Below are 21141 nucleotides of genomic sequence, written 5' to 3' on the forward strand. Positions count from 1 at the left end.
ACAGCAGTGCTCAGAACAGTCCACACACTATAGAAATGCATATACATTGCCCATGTTGCTTCATTATGCCAGCTTGACACCTCCTCTGAATGTGGGGTTCAGTCCCAGAATGGACTGGTTGAATTGCAGATATTTTCTCTTCCTTTATACCCCTTCCTTCAGGAACCTACGACATGGTGACTTCTGCCAGCCAACATTGGCATTAGATTCCATGTAAAACCTGATCAGAGCACTCTTGCAGCTCTGGCTGTTAGATTGGTCAGAAGATTCACCCTCGTTTCCTCTGGCCCTGGGGAGTGACGAACTGACCAGTCTTTGGAAGTGAACCTAGCGCTGGTGCAGAACACTAAATGCAGACCCAACTGAATCAGTTTTGAATTGGGTTGTTTGACATGCAACATCGTACTTTAGATATCGCATGCTACCTGGAACAAATCCGGTTGGTTTCTATTAAAGTCGTGTCTTTGAGGTTCGCTGCTTTTGATTCATTCTTTGCGTTTGTGTCACAGAACATGGAAGCGGAAGCCAAAGGAACCCCAAGAAAGGGGACACCCAAAGAAATGGAAAAGAAGACAAATCAAACAAAGGCAATTGAAGCTCCTAAAAAAGATTATGCATCAGCTGTTTCAGGCAATAAGAAGGACAAGAAGCAGCAGAAAAATCAGGACGCCAATGCAAATAGAATTAAGCCAAGGTAGAGTATGCCCTCTTTTTTTTTTTTTTTTCTTTTAAAGTGCTGTTGAAAGTAATGAGGACCAGCCAGTAGCTGCTATTGGGTAATTGTAGATGGGTACTCTTCCTTTTCAGCATAGAAAATATGAAATAGAAAATAAAAGCTTCCTAGTGTTTGAATTATTCACAACTTTGCAAGCCAAGTGGCTGATTTTTTTTGTGGAGGGTTCTCTGCTTTTGCACTTCAATGGAGTTACGCCGAAGGGAGGGGTTCTCCTATTGCTGTAGGTGATCCTCCTCCATGAGAGGCGGTAGCTAGGTCGACAGAAGAATTCTTTTGTCAAACTAGCACTGTCTACATGGGGACTTAGATCAGCTTAACTACCTTGCTCAGAGTGACGTAGCTGGGTCAGTCTAATTTTCTATTGTAGACCAGCCCTTAGATTCCGTGAGGTGGGAAGATACGAGAAGGTTGCTCCAGATGAGAGGAGCTACAGAGGCAGGGTTCTCTCACCAGCAGTGGTGAGATTACAGGGAGGAGGCAGTTGCTAGATGAGCAGAGTTAGCAGGAAAGTGATTAGAGAGAGACAAGATTTGTGAGGTAGGCAGGAAGTGGGTCCGTGAAAAGAGTTGAAAATAAGCAGGGCAGTTTTTCAAGTGGATTTTTCAATGAAACCAATAGGGAGCCCGTTAAGTTGCTTGAGGAGTGATGTTCTGTGATCAGATTTCTTGGTACGTGAAAAGGAGTGAGCAGTAGCATTATTCTTCACATGCAAGAATCTGGACAGCTGGGACTTGAGGTGTCCAAGCAGAAGGGATTGCAATTGTCGGTGAGAGTGGATGAAGGCACTAGTGACTGTTTCCTTACAGGCAGTCAAAGCTGTGGCAAACAGCAACATTGTTGTGGTTTGGTGGTTGGCAGATTGCAGAGAGCAGGAGATGAGGGAAAGAGAGATATGTCAGCGTCAAGAATGATGCAGAGCTACGTAGGGATATAGGAGGTGTCATAAACATATAGCTAAGGGTAGCATGAAATCCCTCCTTTATCTATAAGGGGTTAAGAAGCTCAAATAACCTGGTTGGCACCTGACCAAAAGGATCAATAAGGAAGGAAGATACTTTCAAATCGGGGGCGGGGAGGGGGTTGTTTGTGCTCTCTTTGTTTGTTCTCTCTCTGGACGAGAGAGGGACCAGGCAGGAAAAACATCTCCTAAAAACCTACCTGAAACAAGCATCTAAGATTACAAAAATTGTAAGTAAAGGCAAGGAATGCGTTAGATTACCTTTTGTTTTAGCTTGTGAATTTTCCTTATGCTAAGAGAGTTTTATTCTTGTTTCTTGTAACTTTGAAGCTAAGCCTAGAGGGGAATCCTCTATATTTTAAATCTTTTTATTACCCTGTAAAGTTACCTTCCATCCTGATTTTGCAGATGTGATACTTCTACTTTTTTTTTTTTTTTTTTTTTTTTTAAATAAAATTCTTCTTTTAAGAACCTGATTGATTTTCAGTGCCCTAAAAACCCAGGGGTTTGGTCTGTGCTCACATTGTACCAATTGGTGAGGATATTATTCTCAAGCCTCCCCAGAAAAGGGGGTGAAGAGGCGTGGGGGAATATTTTGGGGAAACAGGGACTCCAAGTGGCCCTTTTCCTGAATCTTTGTCTAAATCACTTGGTGGTGGCAGCAATACCATCCAAGGACAAGGAAAGGATTTGTGCCTTGAGAAAGTTTTAACCTAAGCTGGTAGAAATAAGCTTAGGGGGTCTTTCATGCGGATCCCTACTTCTGTACCCCAGAGTTCAGAGTGGGGAGGGAACCCTAACCGGAGGTATGAGGTTTTTTTTTTTTTTTGAGGGTGCTGCTTCATCAAAAGTGGTCTTGCTGTATTTCATGGGAGCAATATTTTGCATCCAAAATGTGGGTATATAATCACTGTGAGTAATTTGAGGTAATGCTCGCTTTGCTAGGAGAATACCATGTATTGACCTTCATATCTGGTCAGATGTGGAGGAGTTTGCACTGAAACTGATATTAATGCAACTCATGGAGTTGGCTACAAATAAGTAAGCAAACAAACAGCTGTTGGCTCTCATGCATTCATTTTGTTAAATTACACAAAATATGTAAATAGTATTTTAACTTTATTTTCTCTGTCATTACAGTCAGGTGAATCTTGGAGAGGGTGTTACAGTGTATTTCCATGCAATATTATCTAAAGACTTTAAGCTAGATCCTGATCAGCATAAAGTGTTCATCAAGGCACGTGGCATTTCAGGATATGTGGATTGGAAGGATAACATCTGTGAGTTGACCTGCACAAAGTAAGTACTTTTCTGTAAGTTCCAACACCGCTTAATTTTAATTCAGGCCTCTTATTTTAACTACCTGCGTCACAATAACAAGAAAGCAACAGACATAGGTGTGGTATTTTGTCTCTACCTGGCTGTTGTAATTTTTCTTCTGCAGCCCTGTTTGGACTAGGAAAAAAAGTACTTTTAAAAGTCAAATTAGCTAATGTGACACCCCTTCAGACTTAGTGTAGAAACCGTTTAACATCTTCACAATCATGATAGTTGGTGTTAAACTGTGTCTACGCTTGATGGGGATGTTTCAAGTTACATTAGCCGAATCACATTTGCTAACTCGACTTACAAAAAACATCTTTTTTCTTAGTTTAGATAGGGCCTGTGATCTGTTATCTGAAATAAGGCTTGGCTACATTCATGCAGGATAATATCAGGGCCTCGTCTCTTAAAATGTGGACCTAGACTAATATTTCATTTAGTACTTTGGAAAGTATGTTTCTCCCCCCCCTTTGAACCCACTGTATGATTGTTTTATTTTCATGGAAGTGGGGCCTTTGAGCACTGTGAGACCAAAACCATGTATATATCATTATTATGGTGGCACCTGCTAGTGATTCTATAGTTAAGGTTGCCTTTTAAAATGAGCAATAAAATATTGGGTTTTCCCTAAAAAGTAGGTGGCCAGTCAGTTTGGAATTTCAGTTAGTTAATTAGGTCCTTTGAATTTTCTAGGTAGTTTTTGTTTGGTTTCCCATAGAGTTGCCAGCCTTCTATCACCATCTTTAACCATCCTCCTGCACACAAGCGTTTATCAAACTACCCTCTCTAACACAACCACCTAGTCCCCCCCACCACATCTATGACTACTAGTGTTAGAGAAAAATAATGTAGGGGTGAAGGGTGAAAGGGGCAGAGTTAAGGTTGTGGTATATGGTAGTTGTGGTAATGATAAGGTGTGTGCTTGTGTGTTGAAGAACTCATGATATATACTGTTAAGTGCTTTATCTTTTCAGTTCTTTGTAAATTTGTAAGGTAGGGGTATGTGTGAGAAAGAGAGAGAGGGAACCCTAACTACTTCACAGTGATGTTTGTTTGTTTGTTTGTGTGACAGTAGCTCCTAAGTCAGGGACCAGAACCCCAGTGTGCTAGGTATTGTGCACACGCAGAACAAAAACATAGTCCCTGCCCCAGAGAGCTTGTCTGTATGTGTGGGAGCCACAATCGAGGAGGGGGAGAGAAACCAGCAGCACCATAGAATGTAAAAGAAATATGCTGGTTATGGGTCACTCCAGAAGTATTTGCTAGGCGAGTGAATATGTTTATATACCTAAAATAAATAATAATAGCCCTCTGGATGGTTGAGTGGTACGCATAAAACTGCACTGTGCTCTGATGATACTGAGGGCCCCATTTGGGAAAAGGGAGCAAATCTGAGCTGTCTAGGTGTCGCATTTAATTTCTGTTGCTGGGTAGTGTGCATGTGCTCGTTAGCTGACTTCAGAGTTGTGCCCTCCTCAGCTGCTTAGTTGGGTATTGGGGCAAAATATCAAATGTATAATGAAGAGGGAAATCATTTTAAGTCTTTCCCCTCTTTTTAAAAATTGGCAATTGGGGAGGAAGCAAGTACTAGAGCAACCGATGTCTGACTTGCCTATTGTCCGCGCTTGCTGACGCTGTTAAGCTGTTTTGTATTGAACAGGGACTTGGGAGAGCATGGACACCTCATTGAGGGTTGTGTGACTATTTCCAAGGACAACATGAATAAACCATTTCCCTACAAATATTTTATTTCACGTGGCAAAAATGGAGAATATGAATTAATTTACAAACCTTGCCCGGAAGGAGTGTTTGTGAATCGCTTTTTATACATACCATCTAATTGTCTCAGCTCGGGAGGTAAGGTGATTTCCACAGTGTGTGACTGTGTAGTCTTCATCATAATTATGCATGTTTAGATATCTCTTATTTGCCAGACAATGCTGATGTTAATCAGCCTTATCAGTGACACCCAGGCAAAAAACCCATGTGAGAAAGCTTGGGGTATTGTGTAGAAATATGGAAGGACAGACTTGGATGAAATCATCTAACGTAAATGATTTATCTGATTCACACATTTAACAGCACATGTATATCTGTACGTATGTCATATTTATTGAAATGTAATTGCTGGTCTCTGCTGCTGCCTTTGAAGTGCCAACATTCCAATAAAAAGTTGTCACTCCAGATGTGACAGACTTGGTTCCTGGAAGAGCTTAGAATCTAAATGGAGACATCAAAGAAAGGGTGGGAAGGGAAACACACACAGAGAGGGGAAGTGACCTGTGGCCAAGCTGGGAACAGAACTCAGGTCTCCTTTATCCCACTCCAGTGTCCTGTGCACTACCTGTCCCATGCTGGTCTGCTCCCAGGTATGTGAGGCAGCAGGGAAATGGAAACACCTGCTTCTTGTCTTAGAAGTTAAATGTGTTTAAAAAAATAAATAAATCATTTTTTTTTAATTATTAGATTGGCACCAGTATGATGATATAGTATGCACTAAACCCCATGATGGTTTGGTGAACCGCATTATGAGTTGGGTTGGATGGGATGATCGGAAGAAAAATGTTGAGAGAGGGAAGCAGATAGCAGCAAAAATTATGCTAGAGACCATCTTCAGCATCCTCACCACATGGACCGACATCAACATGAAGAACTTTCTCAACCAGTTGCAGCAGTTTTACATAGTGACTAAGACGCCAATGGTGTATGAGAGAGAGCCGAAGCAATGGACACTGCTAGAGTTTGGAGAAAAGCAGGTATTCTAATTACATTTGACAGTGTATTGAGGAAGAGGTTGAAATTCAGTTATTAAATATGCAATTTTAACTTTACTGTTGAGATCCTTAGTCTGTTTTGCCTCCTCTGATGGAAGTAATGGATAATTTTCTGTTGTGTGATTGTTTCCGTATATGACACTTACTATTTCCTGTTGCATGAAGTCCTACTCCCTGAACTTTTGGCCTTAGTTACAGTATGAGGTTTAGTGCACCAATACTTGCTCACCAAAGGGAGCCAGAGCATGGGGTGTGGTACTTGCTGGGATGGCTTTAACAATGTTGATATTTAAATTATTATCACTGCACACCTGAGTTAACACCCCACTGAGATAAATGTACGACTCCTATCTCAGCGCTCTTGTTCCAGGCTCTTTGTAGACTTGGACATCTCTGTGTCAATTACACTTAGCTCACGTTTGTGTGGTCATCTTTGCAACCATAACAGCTAGATACTTTTTTTTTTTTAATTAAAATTTTGAGATCCTGGAGCACAAGGTATTGGCTTCAGAGAAGTGCCAGTATGGCATATAGACATGTCCTGACTATTTCCTGAGTAAAAATATTGGTAAACAATTTTTTTAAAGTCTTTGCTACCATCTCTCTCTTTGGCACAGTAGGTTTTCTCTGTGCTTATTTCTAGTCCAAGCCTGACCCACTCTGGGTTATAAGGATATTGTATCCCAAATTCTCACATCTGACTGAGCTAGATTAGACTGGATTCCTTCTGGACTCCATAATCTGCCATCAGGAGTCTTCATAGAATACTTCGCCATCTCTTTAGGGTTTAGAGCTCTCCCTCCACAGATCTTCCAGACAAGGAAGGGGGTGGCGGGGACGGGACGGGGGAGTCCAGGCTCTAACCAAGTACTTAACTTTCTTTTTCTGGTGAGTTAGGAAAGTGGTGGTTTTAAAATGACTTCTTACTTTTTTCTTCCACCATTCACCTGTCTTTGGAATCCCTTCCCCATCTGAGGCCTAATCCAAAAGCCATTTGAGTAAATGGAAAGAATCATTTATTTCAATGGACTTTGGGTCAAGTCTATATTCCCTTTTTATTCTTTCCCCCTAATGAAAGGGCTGGACGTGGGTGGCTTTCTTTAGAGCTTAGCAAGGCTCTTCCATTGTTTGTCAGCGAGAGGGTTGGTAGATAACAATTCCTCTAGCTGAACATGCTGCCTAGGATGCATTTTTAAAAATTAAAATGTGCACTTATCCTAAAGGCAGACCAAGGCTTGAAGGGGTTTTCCATGCCCAGTGAAGCAATATTTCAAGTCAGACTTGAGGGCTTGGTATTAAATGAGGATATTGATATAACAGGCATCACAGAAACTTGGTGGAATGATGACAATCAATGGGACACGGTAATACCAGGATACAAAGGATATAGGAATAATAGAGTAGGTTGGGCGGGTGGGGGTGTTGCACTATATGTGAAAGAGAGCATAAAGTCAAAGATAGTAAAAATCTTAAATGAATCAAACTGTTCCATAGATTCTCTATGGATAGAAATTCCGTGGTTGAATAATAAAAGTAGAGCAGGGGTTGGCAACCTATGGTACGTGAGCCGATTTTTGATGGCACGCGGCGGCGGGCTGAGTGGCTCAGCCCACCGCCGCTCTGGGGTTCCGGCTGCTGCCCTGTTGCCAGCCGGGGTCCTGGTCGCTGGCCCCACTGAGTACCTGGGAACCCCAGGCTGGCAGCGGGCTAAGCAGGCTGGTGGCTGAGACCCCGGCTGGCAGGAGCTGGCAGCCGGAACCACAGAGTGGCGGTGGGCTGGCCGCACTCAGCCCGTTGCCGGACTGGGGTCCCAGCCGCTGGCCGCACTCAGCCCGCTGCCGGACTGGGGTTCCATTCACTCATCCAGCAGTGGGTTGAGCGGGCCACTGGCCCGCTCGAGTGGGGTTGGCGGGGGGCTGAATGGCTCAGTCCGCTGCCAGTCTGGGGTGCCGGCCCCTTGCCAGTCGGGGTCCCAGCCGCCGGCCCCACTCAGCCTCCTGCCAGCCTGGGTGAGCAGAACCCCAGGCTGGTAGCGGGTTGAGGAGGTCCGGCAGCCGGGATCCCGGCTGGCAGGAGCTGGCGGACGGAACCCCAGACTGGTCCCGCTCAGCCCACTGCCAGCTGAGTGAATGGAACCCCAGACCAGCAGCAGGCTGAGCGGGGCTGGTGGCTGGAATCCCAGACAACGATCCCAGGCAAGGATCACACTAAATTGGTAAGATCTGCATTTTAATTTTATTTTAAATGAAGCTTCTTAAATATTTTAAAAACCTTATTTACTTTAAATACAACAATAGATTATTTATATAATATAGACCTAGAGAGAGACCTTCTAAAAACGTTAATGTATTACTGGCACGCGAAACCTTAAATTACAGTGAACTTGGCACACCACTTCTGAAAGGTTGCTGACCCCTGGAGTAGAGCAACAGGAATATACGAGCGACCACTTGACCAGGATGGAGACAATGACTGTGAAATGTTCAGGGAGATTAGAGGGGCTACAAAAACAGAAAACCCAATAATAATGGGTTTATTATAATATCTCCATATTGACTGGGACTATGTTCCCTAAAATTTCTAGACGCCATTAATGACTGATTCTTAGAGCAGCTAGTTATGGAACCCTCAAGGGGAGAGGCAATTCTTGATTTAGTCCTAAGTGGTACACAGGGTTTGGTCCAAGATCTAACTATAACTGAACCGCTTGTAATAGCGAGCACAATGTAATTACATTTAACATCCTTGGGGGGGGGACACCAAAGAAACCCACCACAGTAGCATTTAACATTAGAAATGGGAGCTACACAAAAAGGAGGAAGTTAATTAAATGGAAATTAAAAGGAACAGTTACAAGAGTGAAATGCCTGCAAGCTGCATGGAATTTTTTTTAAAATACCATAATAGAAGCTTAAACCATATGCATGCCCCCAAATTGAAAAAAACAGTAAGAGGACCAAAAAAATGCCACCATGGCTAAGCAACAAAGTGCAAGAGGAGCTTAGAGACAAAAAGGCATCCTTTAAAAATTAGAAGTCAAATCTTACTGAGGAAAATAGAAAGGAGCATAAACTCTGGCAAGTCAAGTGTAAAAATATAATTAAGCAGGCCAAAAAAGAATTTGAAGAGCACTAGCAAAAGTTACTAAGGCCTGATCTATATTACACAGTTAGGTTGACATAAGGCAGCTTATATCGACCTGATTATGTCCATGTACCCACTACAGCCTTGTCTTGCCGATGTAAGTGCCCTATTGCACCGATGTAATTCCACCTTCATATGAGGTGTAGGGCCTATGTTGGTGCAGTTAGGGTGACGCGGTGTCTGTGTTGACAAGACAGCCAACAGCTGATCTGTCTATTTCACAGCTCCATGCTCCATGTTAGAGCCCAGTTGCCCCTAGCTCCCCACTCCCAGCTGAGCTGCTGCCCAGAGGCTCCCCACTGGCTGCCAGAAACGTGGACTGGAAAACGGGATGGATCACTCAATAATTGCCCTGTTCTGTTCACTCCTTCTGAAGCATCTGGCACCGGCTACGTTGAAAGACAGGATACGGGGCTAGAGGGGCCATTGGTCTGACCCAGTATGGCTGTTCTTCTGTTCTTAGACATAGAAACTTTGAGTGGTGCCGTTAGGAGCAACAGACTCGGGAAGATTCAGTTCTAGTGGTGTGGAAGATGGCTTTATCTAACCAGTGTCACTTCGTCATCCATCTACAATGGTCAGGCATGATGAAAATCCAAACATTCCTTTCTAGCATCATAAGCAGCAATAAATAGACTTTTGCCCTGCAATAAGCCAATCGTCATTGATACCATTGGATCGTTCCGAAAGCTGTGTGAGGAATAGTGGAAAAGAGATAGAAATGACCCCTTTAATAAAAAAAAAAAAAAAAAGTTGATCAATGCAGTTGTATTATGTGCCTTTTCCCCCCCCCCCCCCCCTTTGTTTTAGGTGAGGGAGTTACTGGTGAACTACTTGAGAAAAGTAGCTCTGCCATTTCTTGATCACAACAGTGCTAACGCTCCACCCAAGGACGTGTCAATGAAGAGCCGGTTGGGACTGGGGCTGATCAGTGTTCTATTGGGTGAACGCTATGCACTTCCAACATACAAAGAGGACCTGAGTCGGGTATGCAGCCTCCTGTGTTTGGAGCAGAAGCCACCAGAAGTCCTACTCCATGAAATGAATCATAACAAGGCAGTGCTTTCAGTGGTTTCATGGTAGGTATTTTATCAGTTTCGGGGTGTGTAAGGTGAGGGTGTGGCATTTAGTGGATGTGTGGAATGACTAAATTTATTAAAATACTCTTAACCAGAGGCAGCCTGTATTTTCCTCTGGCACTTTTCTTATCTGGATTGGATGGGACTGAAGTGTGTATCAGTCAGCAAGGTATGCAGAACAGTCATGCTGAGGTATTTTCAATAAAAACAAAAATAGGCTTGCTAATTCCCTCAGAGTTTTTATAAATCTGCTCAATCAGCATGGGGCTTTTTTGTGTGTGGAATTGCTTTGGGGGCATGAGGAGGTTGGAGAGGGAGGATCTGAGATAGAGTGGCTATCTGCATTGATAACCACAATGGCATGCCCAACTCCCAAATCCACCCAGAGTTTGGTTGCAGAATGGAAGAAATTTGGCACAGACTAAAATCATTTTACAGATGGCCTGAAGATAGTTTGGAAGTTTAGTCTTTACCATCCGATTAGGTCTCCGGAGCTGTTTTCTCCCTCTTCCCATTTCTCAGCATTTGTTGTCTGTGAAAGTCCTTTGATGGTTAGTCGAAAGACTCATTTATTTCTTCTTAACTGCCTTCTGCAGAATGGTATACTCAACCACTGTCTTCAGACATTTCCCTCGAAGGAGCATGTTGTCCCAGTGCCTTCAAGCTGGCACTTACTGCATGAGATGTTTTAAATAGTTATAGTGATCATGGACATGTGTAGTAAAATCTTGCCTCTGTTTTTCAATTATAATATCGGGACAGGAGGCATCAGTTTCCACAACTATAGTCCTATCAGCAGATTTTGTGAAGTGAAGACAAGGTTACAGTCTCTTTCCAGTCCTTCACTTGTACGTCCCTTCTGAGAAGGTGGTTGCAAGCTGATGTAATAAAATGTCATGTGTAAATATGTACTTGCTCAGGCAGCGCCTCCGATATTTTTACTTTTGTGCCCAAAACTGTGTGACAAACATACTTACTAACCATTCCTAACATGGATGATCTCTTATCCATTCTAGCATGAAACAGTACTTGAACCACTTGTGCCAGAGATGCATTGATGAGGAAGTTGACCAGTGGGTGTGTGTCCTCCCTGTTCTGCACTTTTTCACTGCTTCCTTTGACCTTGATGAAGGCATGATGGTGGATAGTCACCTTGAATCTGAAGAGATCTGGGCAGGACTGGAAGGTCTTCCATTCATTGAGTTCAGGAAGAAACAGGAGGAGTCTTATAAGAAGTGAGTTTTCCAGAGTTATTTAGTTTTTGAAGTACTTTATAACTGATGACGTCCCCATTGCTTAAAACTGTTGGCTGCTTAGCTCAGTTAGCTAAACGCTTTACTATATCACCACCAGTGGTTTGGGGTATACGAATACATCTTTTATTCTTATTAATGTTTTAGGCTGAAAGTCCATGAGTGCACCTTACCATATGGGGAATATTGAAGAAGGCAGAGTGTCTGCATTGCGTGCATGCATTGAACTGAATGTTGTAAGCTTGGTGACTGTGATATGTAATAGTGCACGTCTGGAGAAATCCTGATTTTTTTCTTAGGTTCTTCTGTCAAGGTTACTTTAAATCTCATGTGACCGAAACATAACCCATTAGATAGAAATCTTAATTTCTCAGAGGATTTCTTTATCTTAGTGCTTAACTCAAGCATCACAAATGTACATTCTTAACAATTTCAGATACTTTTTGATGAGTTCTAATTAAATAAAGAAGCTTAAAAGAAAGAAAACTGTGCCATGAGTCCTTTTGACATTTTGACACGTGTAAGATGTTGAATGTAACTGCAGTGCACGCTGGAATTGTGTGTTTTCTGCGTTTTTTTTCTTTTCAGTGCTGCTAGCAAAAGCATTACAGTGCATAATAGTGTAATGAGGGAGCTGCTGCTGTGAAATCTCCAAGGAAGGGCAGGAGGAGCTGCACTCCATCCTGCCAAGGGGATGAAACATGGCACTATCCCTGTTAAATTGGGTGCCAGAGTGGTCAAGCCAGGCTCTAAGCAGACTTTCCCTGCTAGTGTGAAAAGTTAAATGCTGTTTAAAATGTCTTTTATGTAAACCACTAGTAGCCAGATTCTGTCTCCCCCTCCCTCCTTCGGGCCCTTTGTATTGCTCTAGCGCCGTAAAGGAGTCAGAAGGGTCCCCAAGGGAATTCCTTGGTGCGGGAGCAGTATGGGTCTGACGTATGCAGCCCAGGGCTGGAGTCCTTTTTCAGCTCCCAGCAGAGGGGTGTTCCAAGAGTGGGAGTAGGGAATGGCTGGAGCGTTCTGTGCTCCAGCAGTTCTGGGCTATGGAGCAGCCCATAAGCATTCAGTAAGGCTGTCATAAGTTAGAGCAGCTTCCCAGGGTCCAAGCACAGAATCTGGCCCAAATATAAAAGTACCTGTTTTTGGAGAGCGTGTGCGTGTGTGTATGAATAGAATGTCCTTTTAATTCTCCCTGACATCAGGTTTGAATGCAGAAGGCACCAGAATCCAAAGGAGATGTCTCTTTTTGTTAGTTTTCCATGTGCTGTCCCAGTCTTCTGTATAATTCACAGCCACCCTTCCCCCCCCCCCCTTTTTTTTTTTCTGTTCAGGGCCCTGCTGCAGCTGATGAAAGGGAAGAAACACTTGATGGAAGTAGACAGAACACTGGTCAGGTCGTGGATCAGTTTGCTGCCTCTGGGGGACTTGGCAGAATTTTTGACTGATTTATCTGTTGAGCTGTTGGACTGTCTTCTAGGAATTTATCACAGGTTGCAGAACACCAGCATTACATGGCGCAGTTGGGAGGTTTGTCTTCTGATTATTTTAACCAAGTAATGGTAAAGTCAATGGTATCAGTGAGAGTTGGGTGCCTAACCTGCTTAGGAGCTTTTGAAAATCTCACTAGGCAGCTATTTTCAACTTTTGGCACCTAAATATCTTTGAAAATTTGCCCCAACTTCTTTATTGGGAGTCATTTCTGGATTATATGGACTGGGACATGGAGAAGATTATTTTCTTAGAGTATTGAATTTCCCCTCCAGGCCTTATGATTTGAATTGGGTTCTGAGAATCTAGCTAGAGTGTGGAACAAATCAATTTTTGATATATTATTCTGAATCTGTCTGAAAAATGTTGACCTGTAGTTCAAATGGTTACATGTTGCTCACTGCAAGTTTGGTAATTTTTGCATTTGACATCCACCTTTTGGTGTGTGTGTTTGTTTATTTTTATTCCATGTCATACTGATTACAATACATCTGTATTCATATAAAACAGAACAGTGGGATAAGATAGTGTAGAAAACTTATGTTTACAGATGTAAAGGATGCAGTGTTCATGCAAATATATTTAGCCTTCGCAGAAATAGTAATAATCTGGACCTTCTATGGAGTTGCAAAATGACTGAGAATATGGCTGCAATTTGTGAGTATTAATTGGCAGGATTTTTTAAAACGATTGTTACAGAAGTTTAGGGATAGTACCGATATACAACTTTTCATTAGTAGAGCTCAGAATACTTTGCAGGTGGGGAAACTGAGGCACGGGGGGGGGGGGGGGGAATGATAAAAGCTTTAGAAAACCTGACTTTTGAGGAAAGTTGAAAAAACTGAGAGTGTTTAGCCTTGAGAAAAGAAGATTGAGGAACAACCTGATAATGGTCTTCCAATATATTAAGGGCTGTTTATAAAGAGGACAGTGCTCAATTGTTCTCCATGGCCACTGAAGGTAAGACAAGTAGTTTTGGGCTTAATCTGCAGCGAGGGAGATTTGGGTTAGATATTAGGAAAAACTTGCTAACTATAAGGGCAATTGAGCATTGGAATAGGCTCCCAAGGGAGGTTGTGGAGTCCCCATCATTGGAAGCTTTTAAAACCAAGCTGGACAGATCCCTGTCAGGGATGGTCTAGGTATTCTTGGTCCTGCCACAGTGTAGGGGGCTGGACTCGATGACTTCTTGAGATCCCTCCCAACCCTACATTTCTATGATTCTATTCTATGAAGTGACTTGTCCAAGGCCAGCCAGCAGGCCAGGGGCAGAACCAGCAATAGAACTCAGGTCTCTGCAGTCCCAGTCCAGTGCTCTAACCTCTAGGCCATACTGCCTCAGGTGCATTCCTGCCCCTGCTATGTTATTCAGAGGAAAAGATTAAGTTTATTGTCACACATTTGAAAAGGTTAATGAAAACTACTGAATCTACTTCTTCCTCCTATTGGATTTACCATATGGATGTAATTCAAAAGTCAGGGGCCAACATTTTCAGAAGTGATGGTTAATCTTGGGTGGCTCAGTTTTTGTATGCTGAACATGAAAAATCTAAAGGGACCTGGTTTGCAGAAGGTGGATGCTTAGAAGGTTCTGAAAACCAGGCCCCTTCAAGGTTTCTGAAATTAGGCACTAGTGACTTCTGAAAATCCTAGCAGGATTTTTAATGTTATGTATTGTGCCTGATAACTTGGATAAAATTAAGCCCTTAAATCTATATCTTTTTCTCTATATTTTCTGCATTTACAGTTGTCTGGGCGAATTTTAGGACAATTGCTAGTTCTGTGGTTTAATTTTTGTGTCTTGCTTTCCCAGATGGTAGAGAAACTTTTAGAAACGCTGTTGCATGTCCTGGATCGTAACCAGCACAGGTAAATGAAAGGCTTCAGTACGTTCTTCTTAACGCCTAATTCCCCTTTTGTCTTTGACACTGAACTATGCCTCCCCTGCGGTGTGAGGTTCTATCTGGAACAGTTTAGCTCTCTTACCTAACTGTGGGTATTTGCATTACATTTATTGCCAAGTAATGGGAATGCCTTACTAGTTACAAATATTTCCAAGGATCCTCTGTTTCCCTCCCATTGTTGATTGGAGAAGGCTGGGTTTTTGTTTGTTTTTTGTTTTTAGAAAGTTAATTTGAAGAAATTAGGAAGATGTTGAGATTTGTGGTTGTACTAATCTCTCTGCTGGACACAAGTTCCCCGGCTGTGGGTCAGTTACTCAGAAAGTGGATTGTGAGTCTTGCCCTTGTGGTTGTCAGTTTAATTGTTCTAGATGACTGAAGCTGTCACGGGCGGTCATGATTGTGCGGAACAATGCAGGTCCTTGTGGAGGGCTTGAATTATTAGGATGAAAAACCTTGAATTTGACCCCATATTGAGTGGGGAGATAGTGCAGACAGTGGAGCACGAGGGTGATGGGCTTTCACTGTTATGTGTTGCTGGACAGGCAACTGCTGCATTCTGAATCGATTGGAGCTTTTCAGGGTCAGCAGCTTCTTTCCAAGGTATAAAGTGTTGCAATAATCAATCCTTAAAGTCACCAATGTGTGAATTCGAGTGGGTCGAGTCAGAGTCTGGTAGCCTGAAGACAGCAGCCAGTCCTAACTTTAGGTAAGAGTGTAACTTACCTGTCATAGCTTTTGGGGAATTTGGTAGCAATGAGGAGTCCAGAAGGGCCTCTAAAATGTGGACCATCTTGATGAATGGAAGGCAGAAGTCCTTGATGGAAGGCAAATATTATGGAGGTGGTGAGTTGTTCATAGCATTTACCTCAGCTTCACCCAAATGTATCCAGGTGATGATGTCTCTGGAGAACTGGGAGTTTGTGCTGTTTGTGTTTTATATAATGGAATGGAGAGCTGAGGATCCGTCATATATTGCCGGCACTTCAGGCAGTGCTTTGCATGATTTTTCTTTTGGCTTCATGTAGATATTGAGCAGGGTGAGGGAGCCAACTGTGTCCCATAGAACTTCATAGGTAAAGAAGTTGCCCATAAAACCCCCTGGTTCTTTTGATTTTGGGGGGTTGTTTTTTTTAATTCTCCTTCTCTTTTCATAACCTGAAAGGATTTGAAATGCCCTTGTGCTTCAGAAATACTACACTGAGAAATTTGTTTCATTTCTTTATTCTCCTTAATTAGGAAGCTGCAAGTGAACGCTTGGAAATCCTGCTTGCATATCTGCCTAAAACTTCATCAGATGATTTGCCAGAAAACAAAAGATTTAAAATATTACAAGTTACCTGCTACTAATGCTGAGATCATTTCAAGGATTGCCAGATTAGAACCTTTGGATGTGAGTGCTAGATAAATAATAGTATTTGTTGTTTAGAATAGATGTGGGACGGTGGCTGTATTTTTGTATTGTTTTCTAAAGCTCATTTTGATTGATGTAAGTTGTCTCTACTTAAAAAAAACAAACCTGTAATAAAACTACTTTCCAGAATGACACAAAATCATGTAATTACTTTGATTCTTCTGACCTTTTTAGAATAGTATTTTAGAAATATGTTTTTTTAAAAAACTATTCTTCTGACATCCATTTGCATAATTTGTTTTTAAAATATAAACGACTGTACTTAAGGTCTAGTTTTATACTTCTGTAGCTTTTTTCCTCTAAAATATCACTTTCTAAACTGCCTTGTGATCCGTATCACTTCACTATATAGATGTTGCTTTATGAGCCTTGGTTTCATTCTCCCAGTCTAGTTAGGGACACTGCAGAGGTAGTCTCATAGTGTGATTTTTCTTCTCACTTTTTCTCCCCATCCCATGCTGTTGCCTAAGTTCCATCAGACAAAGGAAGGAGACCAGTGAGCACTCTCAAATGTGGATCTTCCAATCCTCTTCTCTCTTGTACCCCACAAGCAACAGGGTTTTGTTGTTGGGGTGGTGCTTTAAAGTGTTCTATTTTAGACCTATAATGCATTATGTTTAAATCAGTGGTATGTTGCTCTGCTGCTTAGAACAGTTGTTTTTTCTTTCCTGTGTAACAGGGCTCAAGAGACGAAACCACGCAGAAGACTCCAGTGATAGAAGTGTTCCAAAGAGCTCTGGCGGCCACCAGAAGCTGGTTTCGGGAGGTGTTAAAGCAGTATTTACTGCGAGGACGTACCGATTCAGTTGTGACATTCCGTTTTCCTGATGAACTTACGGTTTGTGTTCTTGAATGTAGCACTTCGGTACATCCCTCCCTAGATGACATATTGGATTACGTTGGTTAGTTACATCAACTTCTTGGTGGGTGCGACTGTTGCATCATTGAGAGGGTATAGAGCAGTGGCATCCGAACTTTTCAGCCTGAGGGCTGAAGGTATGCTTTCAGAAATGTCAAGGGGCACCAATCAGTACATTGGCCAGTTTCTCTGCCTTGGTACACTCTGTGCTGCTCCAGGAAGCAAAAGCTACTCACAGTTAGTCCAGATGGGAATTCCTCTGGCATGGGGGAATTCTCTGGTCACAGAGCCAGTGTGATCTGCTTCCTGCCTCTCCGCAGAAGAGGTGTGTCTGAGGCAGGGAGAGGGAATAGCTAGACTGTGTTGTGCTCTGGCTATCCTCAGGTGGCTTATGGTGTCTAGGGAACACTTGTCAGCTGGCACAAGTTAAAGCAACTCCCCACGCTGCTCTAACCTGAGCTGGGGCAGAGAATTGGGAAGTTGTAACTGTGTGCTGCTTTTCAGTTTCTCTTCTTCCCCTCTCCTGGGCTGTCCTGAGTGGCTCTGTGGGAGAGGGCAGCCACGCTGGGTGCTCTCTAGCCTCCTGCAAAACCATTCAAGCTCCTGTCTTGCTCTCCTTGGGCATCCCACAGCCTTTCAGCTGAACAAACAACAGAGCAACAAGCTACAGCTCCCTGATTCTTTGCCCTTGACAATAGTCAGCTTCAGCTACAACAGGGAAGGGACAGCAGCTGTTCAGAGCATGCCTGGCTCCCACCAGAGCTGTTCCTGCAGCGTCAGGAGACGTAGGGCCCCCTACCTTGTCCGTGTTGTGATAAGACTGACTCAGAGCCTTACGTTTAAAAATGGTAGGATGCAGTTGCGGGAGCATAGACTCCATTCATAATCAAATATAAATTTTCTTAAGAGTTGCCTTGGAGGGCCACAGATTGGACATTGCTGGTATAGCAGATGAGTGATCTTTTCTAATCACTCTGATTTCTTTCCCGGATTGCTTTTAGTTTTAATTGCGCTCTGTGCTTATTTTTATTTTTTAGGTATGGAACCAGTTTGTGAGGATAAGCTTTCCTGAAGAACGCTTCACTGAGGAGTGGAAGAAAACTTTACTTTCAGACATGGAAGGGAGAATTAAACAGGTACCAAGAAACTGGAGATTTCAATCATTACACATGCGTGTTTCTAAAGCTCAAGGGATAATGGCTAGAACCTACTGAACCAACTCTTGCATATTGCTACTAGAACCTAAATGGACTTAAAACATCCTGCTCTTTGCATTGGCTTGTTCGTATGGCTATAACCACTTCCATTATAAACAACATTTCTACAGGGTCTATGAAACTGGGCATAAACTTTGTAGTTCTGATCTCTTCTATATTTCTGCTGTCCCATCTCTAGCAGTGGCTAGTAGCTAGTGGTTCAAAGGAAACTGGAAAATTTGGACAAGTTAAATATTTTATTTGGTTCTGTCAAAATGAGGTGTAAAATATTTTTGTATCTACCATTATTATTATTTTATTTTTATAATGGTAGCACATAGGAGCCCTGTTGTGCTAGGCACTGTAAAGAGACATACCGGGAGGAAGAGACAGTCCCTGCTCTGAAAAATTGACAATCTAAATAGGTAAAATCACTGCGCTAGGCAGGAAGTAATGGCTGCAGTTTTCCTTTACTGGGCATGGTGTTCTGAGAGCTCATGGATAGAAATATTTCGGTTAGTAGTTTAAAAATAAGTGTTAATTATAAAGGACATTTCCATCCCACCTATTGACCAACTTGCGTGACTCTGTGGGTTAGGGTGAGTTGGTTCCTGGGTTTAATATTAATTTTAAAATTCCAGAGAATTTACAGCCAGCATTTTGTGTGACTACTGAACATCAAAAGCTGTTCTTTCTTGTCAGCCAACCTTCCCACAAAACTGAAACTTGATTATAATCTTTTGTTTGTTCCTGTGCTGTTGGGGTCCTGAATGCTACTTTTCCACCAAGAGGCTCCTTCCTGCCAGTCTTCAGAAATGTCAAGTTTAATTAAAAACTTTATTTTTAAATTTTACACAGTGCAGCACTGGTGTTCTCAGCCTGTGAATCTTGTGGATGCTTCACTGAAAAAAACAGGGGCATTTTTCTCCCAAGCTCCTAAACACTTAAAGCTGTTGAGTTTTATGTGGAACTGATACTTACCCAGAAACCTGCTTTGGAGGGATGGAAACAGATTTAATAATTAATATCAGTATATAGTGAAAACGGCCAAATACTTCTTTATCTCTCTTTCTTCATGCCACACCTCTCCGCTACATGTCACATCTAGCCAAAAGGAAATAGTGCAGTGCTGCTGGCTGAGTTTACTCCTATTGGGAGCAGAGCAAATAAATAACAGAAAATGGACCTTTTCATCTTGTGGGTTTTTTTTTTTTTTTTTTATTTATTATTATTGCCTCAAAATATTCCCCTCCCTCTTCATGTTTTCAGAGCACACATTCTTAAAACATGCAATCAATGTGAGAAATTTTCTGTTTTTTTTCCCAACAGGAACGACCAGTTCGACAAATTGCAGCCTACTGCCATCACCACGACAAATTTGAAACACTAGACCATTCCATTGGCAAATCTTTTGAAAACTGTGCCATAGAAGCAGTTAATGCTGCATGCCAGGTAATATAGTGGAAATCTCAGATACAGATACACCTGCAAACCTCCTGAACATATGACCTGCTAGCTGTCAGTGGGGTTGGTTGAGACCTAAACAAAATTATACATTGAATTGATGTTTGAACAATTGGTTAGAAAAGCAAAATGTTGAGACGAAATCAGGAATGTAAGGGGTTAGTGTGTGCAAAGGGACCAAGGAAGAAAAACTTTTAACACCTTCACTGCTGTTTGCCATCACAGCCTCTTTGCCAGCCACTTGAAAGGCAACATACTTGGAACGTAAGTCAGCAAAGAAGGTGCTTTTTATCCCCTATATCCAGAATATCACCCAGCACCTAGGTGATTCAGCTGAACTGTATGTTAGGCCCTGAAACCCTACTAAATGACACAGCCTCTTTGGAATGTGTAAGGTGAACAAATCCAGTTTACTCACATCCTTGTGCATCCCCCATCCCTTTGTGTCTTAAGCAGTCTGAGAGTAATCTGCTTGATCTGGTCTCTTCCTACAACCTGGACAAATTTGGCAAGCTTGTGTCCGCTGTTATCACGAAATCATGGCCAAGCAGCAAGAGTGGGGAACCTACGGATGACCTTGATGAGGTTTTGCATCATCTGCTTGTGTGGTCTGACATCAAGCATCTTTTCAACTTCAATGGTACAGTTTTATGTGAAGTTTGTATTGGAGGACTGTGAAAGAGATGTTCCCACTCTTTCCTCTATGGTACATAGTAACAAATGGAAGGAGGATTGAGATTGAGTTGATATAATAAATCTTAATACACGTCTACCCCGATATAACGCGACCTGATATAACGCGAATTTGGATATAACGTGGTAAAGCAGCGCTCCGGGGGGCGGGGCTGCACGCTCTGGCGGATCAAAGCAAGTTCGATATAACGCGGTTTCACCTATAACGCAGTGAGATTTTTTTTTTTTTTTTTGGCTTCCGAGGACAGTGTTCTATCGAGGTAGAGGTGTAGTTAGATTGGATGTTGGAGAGCAAAAGTTAATCAACTGTCTAAATTTCATAGGAAAACCCTATATGCGTAACCAGGAAGTATTCTATGTTAACCCCAGTGCAATCTTGTCCAGGATTTGTACTATAAGAGGGAATCACAGGGTCTGTGGATAAAGGAAAATCTACTGTAGTCTAGGTTTTCTAACAGTGGGTTTGGGGAGGAGATGAAAATGTGAGACCTTATGGTAAATGAGAAACGCACAAGACAGTTGTTTCAGGTACTCAAGTGGGGCTTTCTTGTTTCTCCCTGGGGATGTCATGCTAGGAATGAGGATTGGATTTTTGCACTGTGCTGTCTGTCAGTGGAGGATGTATCAAGATGTCTCAGTTTAGATCATGGGTATTTGTGGGTGACTACTCTTTAAAAAGGGCGAACGATGTATATCACTAGTATGGTGGTACTGGTGCAACACAACAAGAATACAGACTTTAAAGTTAGGTCATGGTGAAATGAAGAGACATAAAGTGTTTCTTTTCCATATAGCAATAGTTACCTCCAAAAGCCCAGAACTAGGAAGGAGGAGGAAAGATTCAGGATTTAAATCCTTT

General features: G+C 42.4%; 1 protein-coding gene across 4 annotated transcripts in view; it reads left to right on the plus strand.

The window, feature by feature from the left end:
• RNF213 (ring finger protein 213) overlaps positions 1–21141 on the plus strand; it is an 85718-nt gene that overhangs the window by 14624 nt on the left and 49953 nt on the right. For 2 of the 4 annotated variants that reach the window (XM_054047502.1, XM_054047503.1), the window contains exons 5-17: positions 510–694; positions 2835–2993; positions 4678–4874; positions 5484–5773; positions 9746–10014; positions 11031–11249; positions 12599–12794; positions 14569–14624; positions 15896–16049; positions 16750–16908; positions 17967–18065; positions 19455–19577; positions 20043–20229. In XM_054047502.1, the coding sequence (XP_053903477.1) occupies positions 510–694; positions 2835–2993; positions 4678–4874; positions 5484–5773; positions 9746–10014; positions 11031–11249; positions 12599–12794; positions 14569–14624; positions 15896–16049; positions 16750–16908; positions 17967–18065; positions 19455–19577; positions 20043–20229 (2293 nt within the window). Of the gene's footprint in view, positions 1–509; positions 695–2834; positions 2994–4677; positions 4875–5483; positions 5774–9745; positions 10015–11030; positions 11250–12598; positions 12795–14568; positions 14625–15895; positions 16050–16749; positions 16909–17815; positions 17872–17966; positions 18066–19454; positions 19578–20042; positions 20230–21141 lie in introns of those variants that run through there. The other 2 variants (XM_054047504.1, XM_054047505.1) reach the window with 2 other exon arrangements.

Source organism: Malaclemys terrapin, chromosome 13 (assembly GCF_027887155.1).
Source record: "Malaclemys terrapin pileata isolate rMalTer1 chromosome 13, rMalTer1.hap1, whole genome shotgun sequence".
In the NCBI taxonomy this organism is placed as follows: Eukaryota; Metazoa; Chordata; order Testudines; family Emydidae; genus Malaclemys; species Malaclemys terrapin.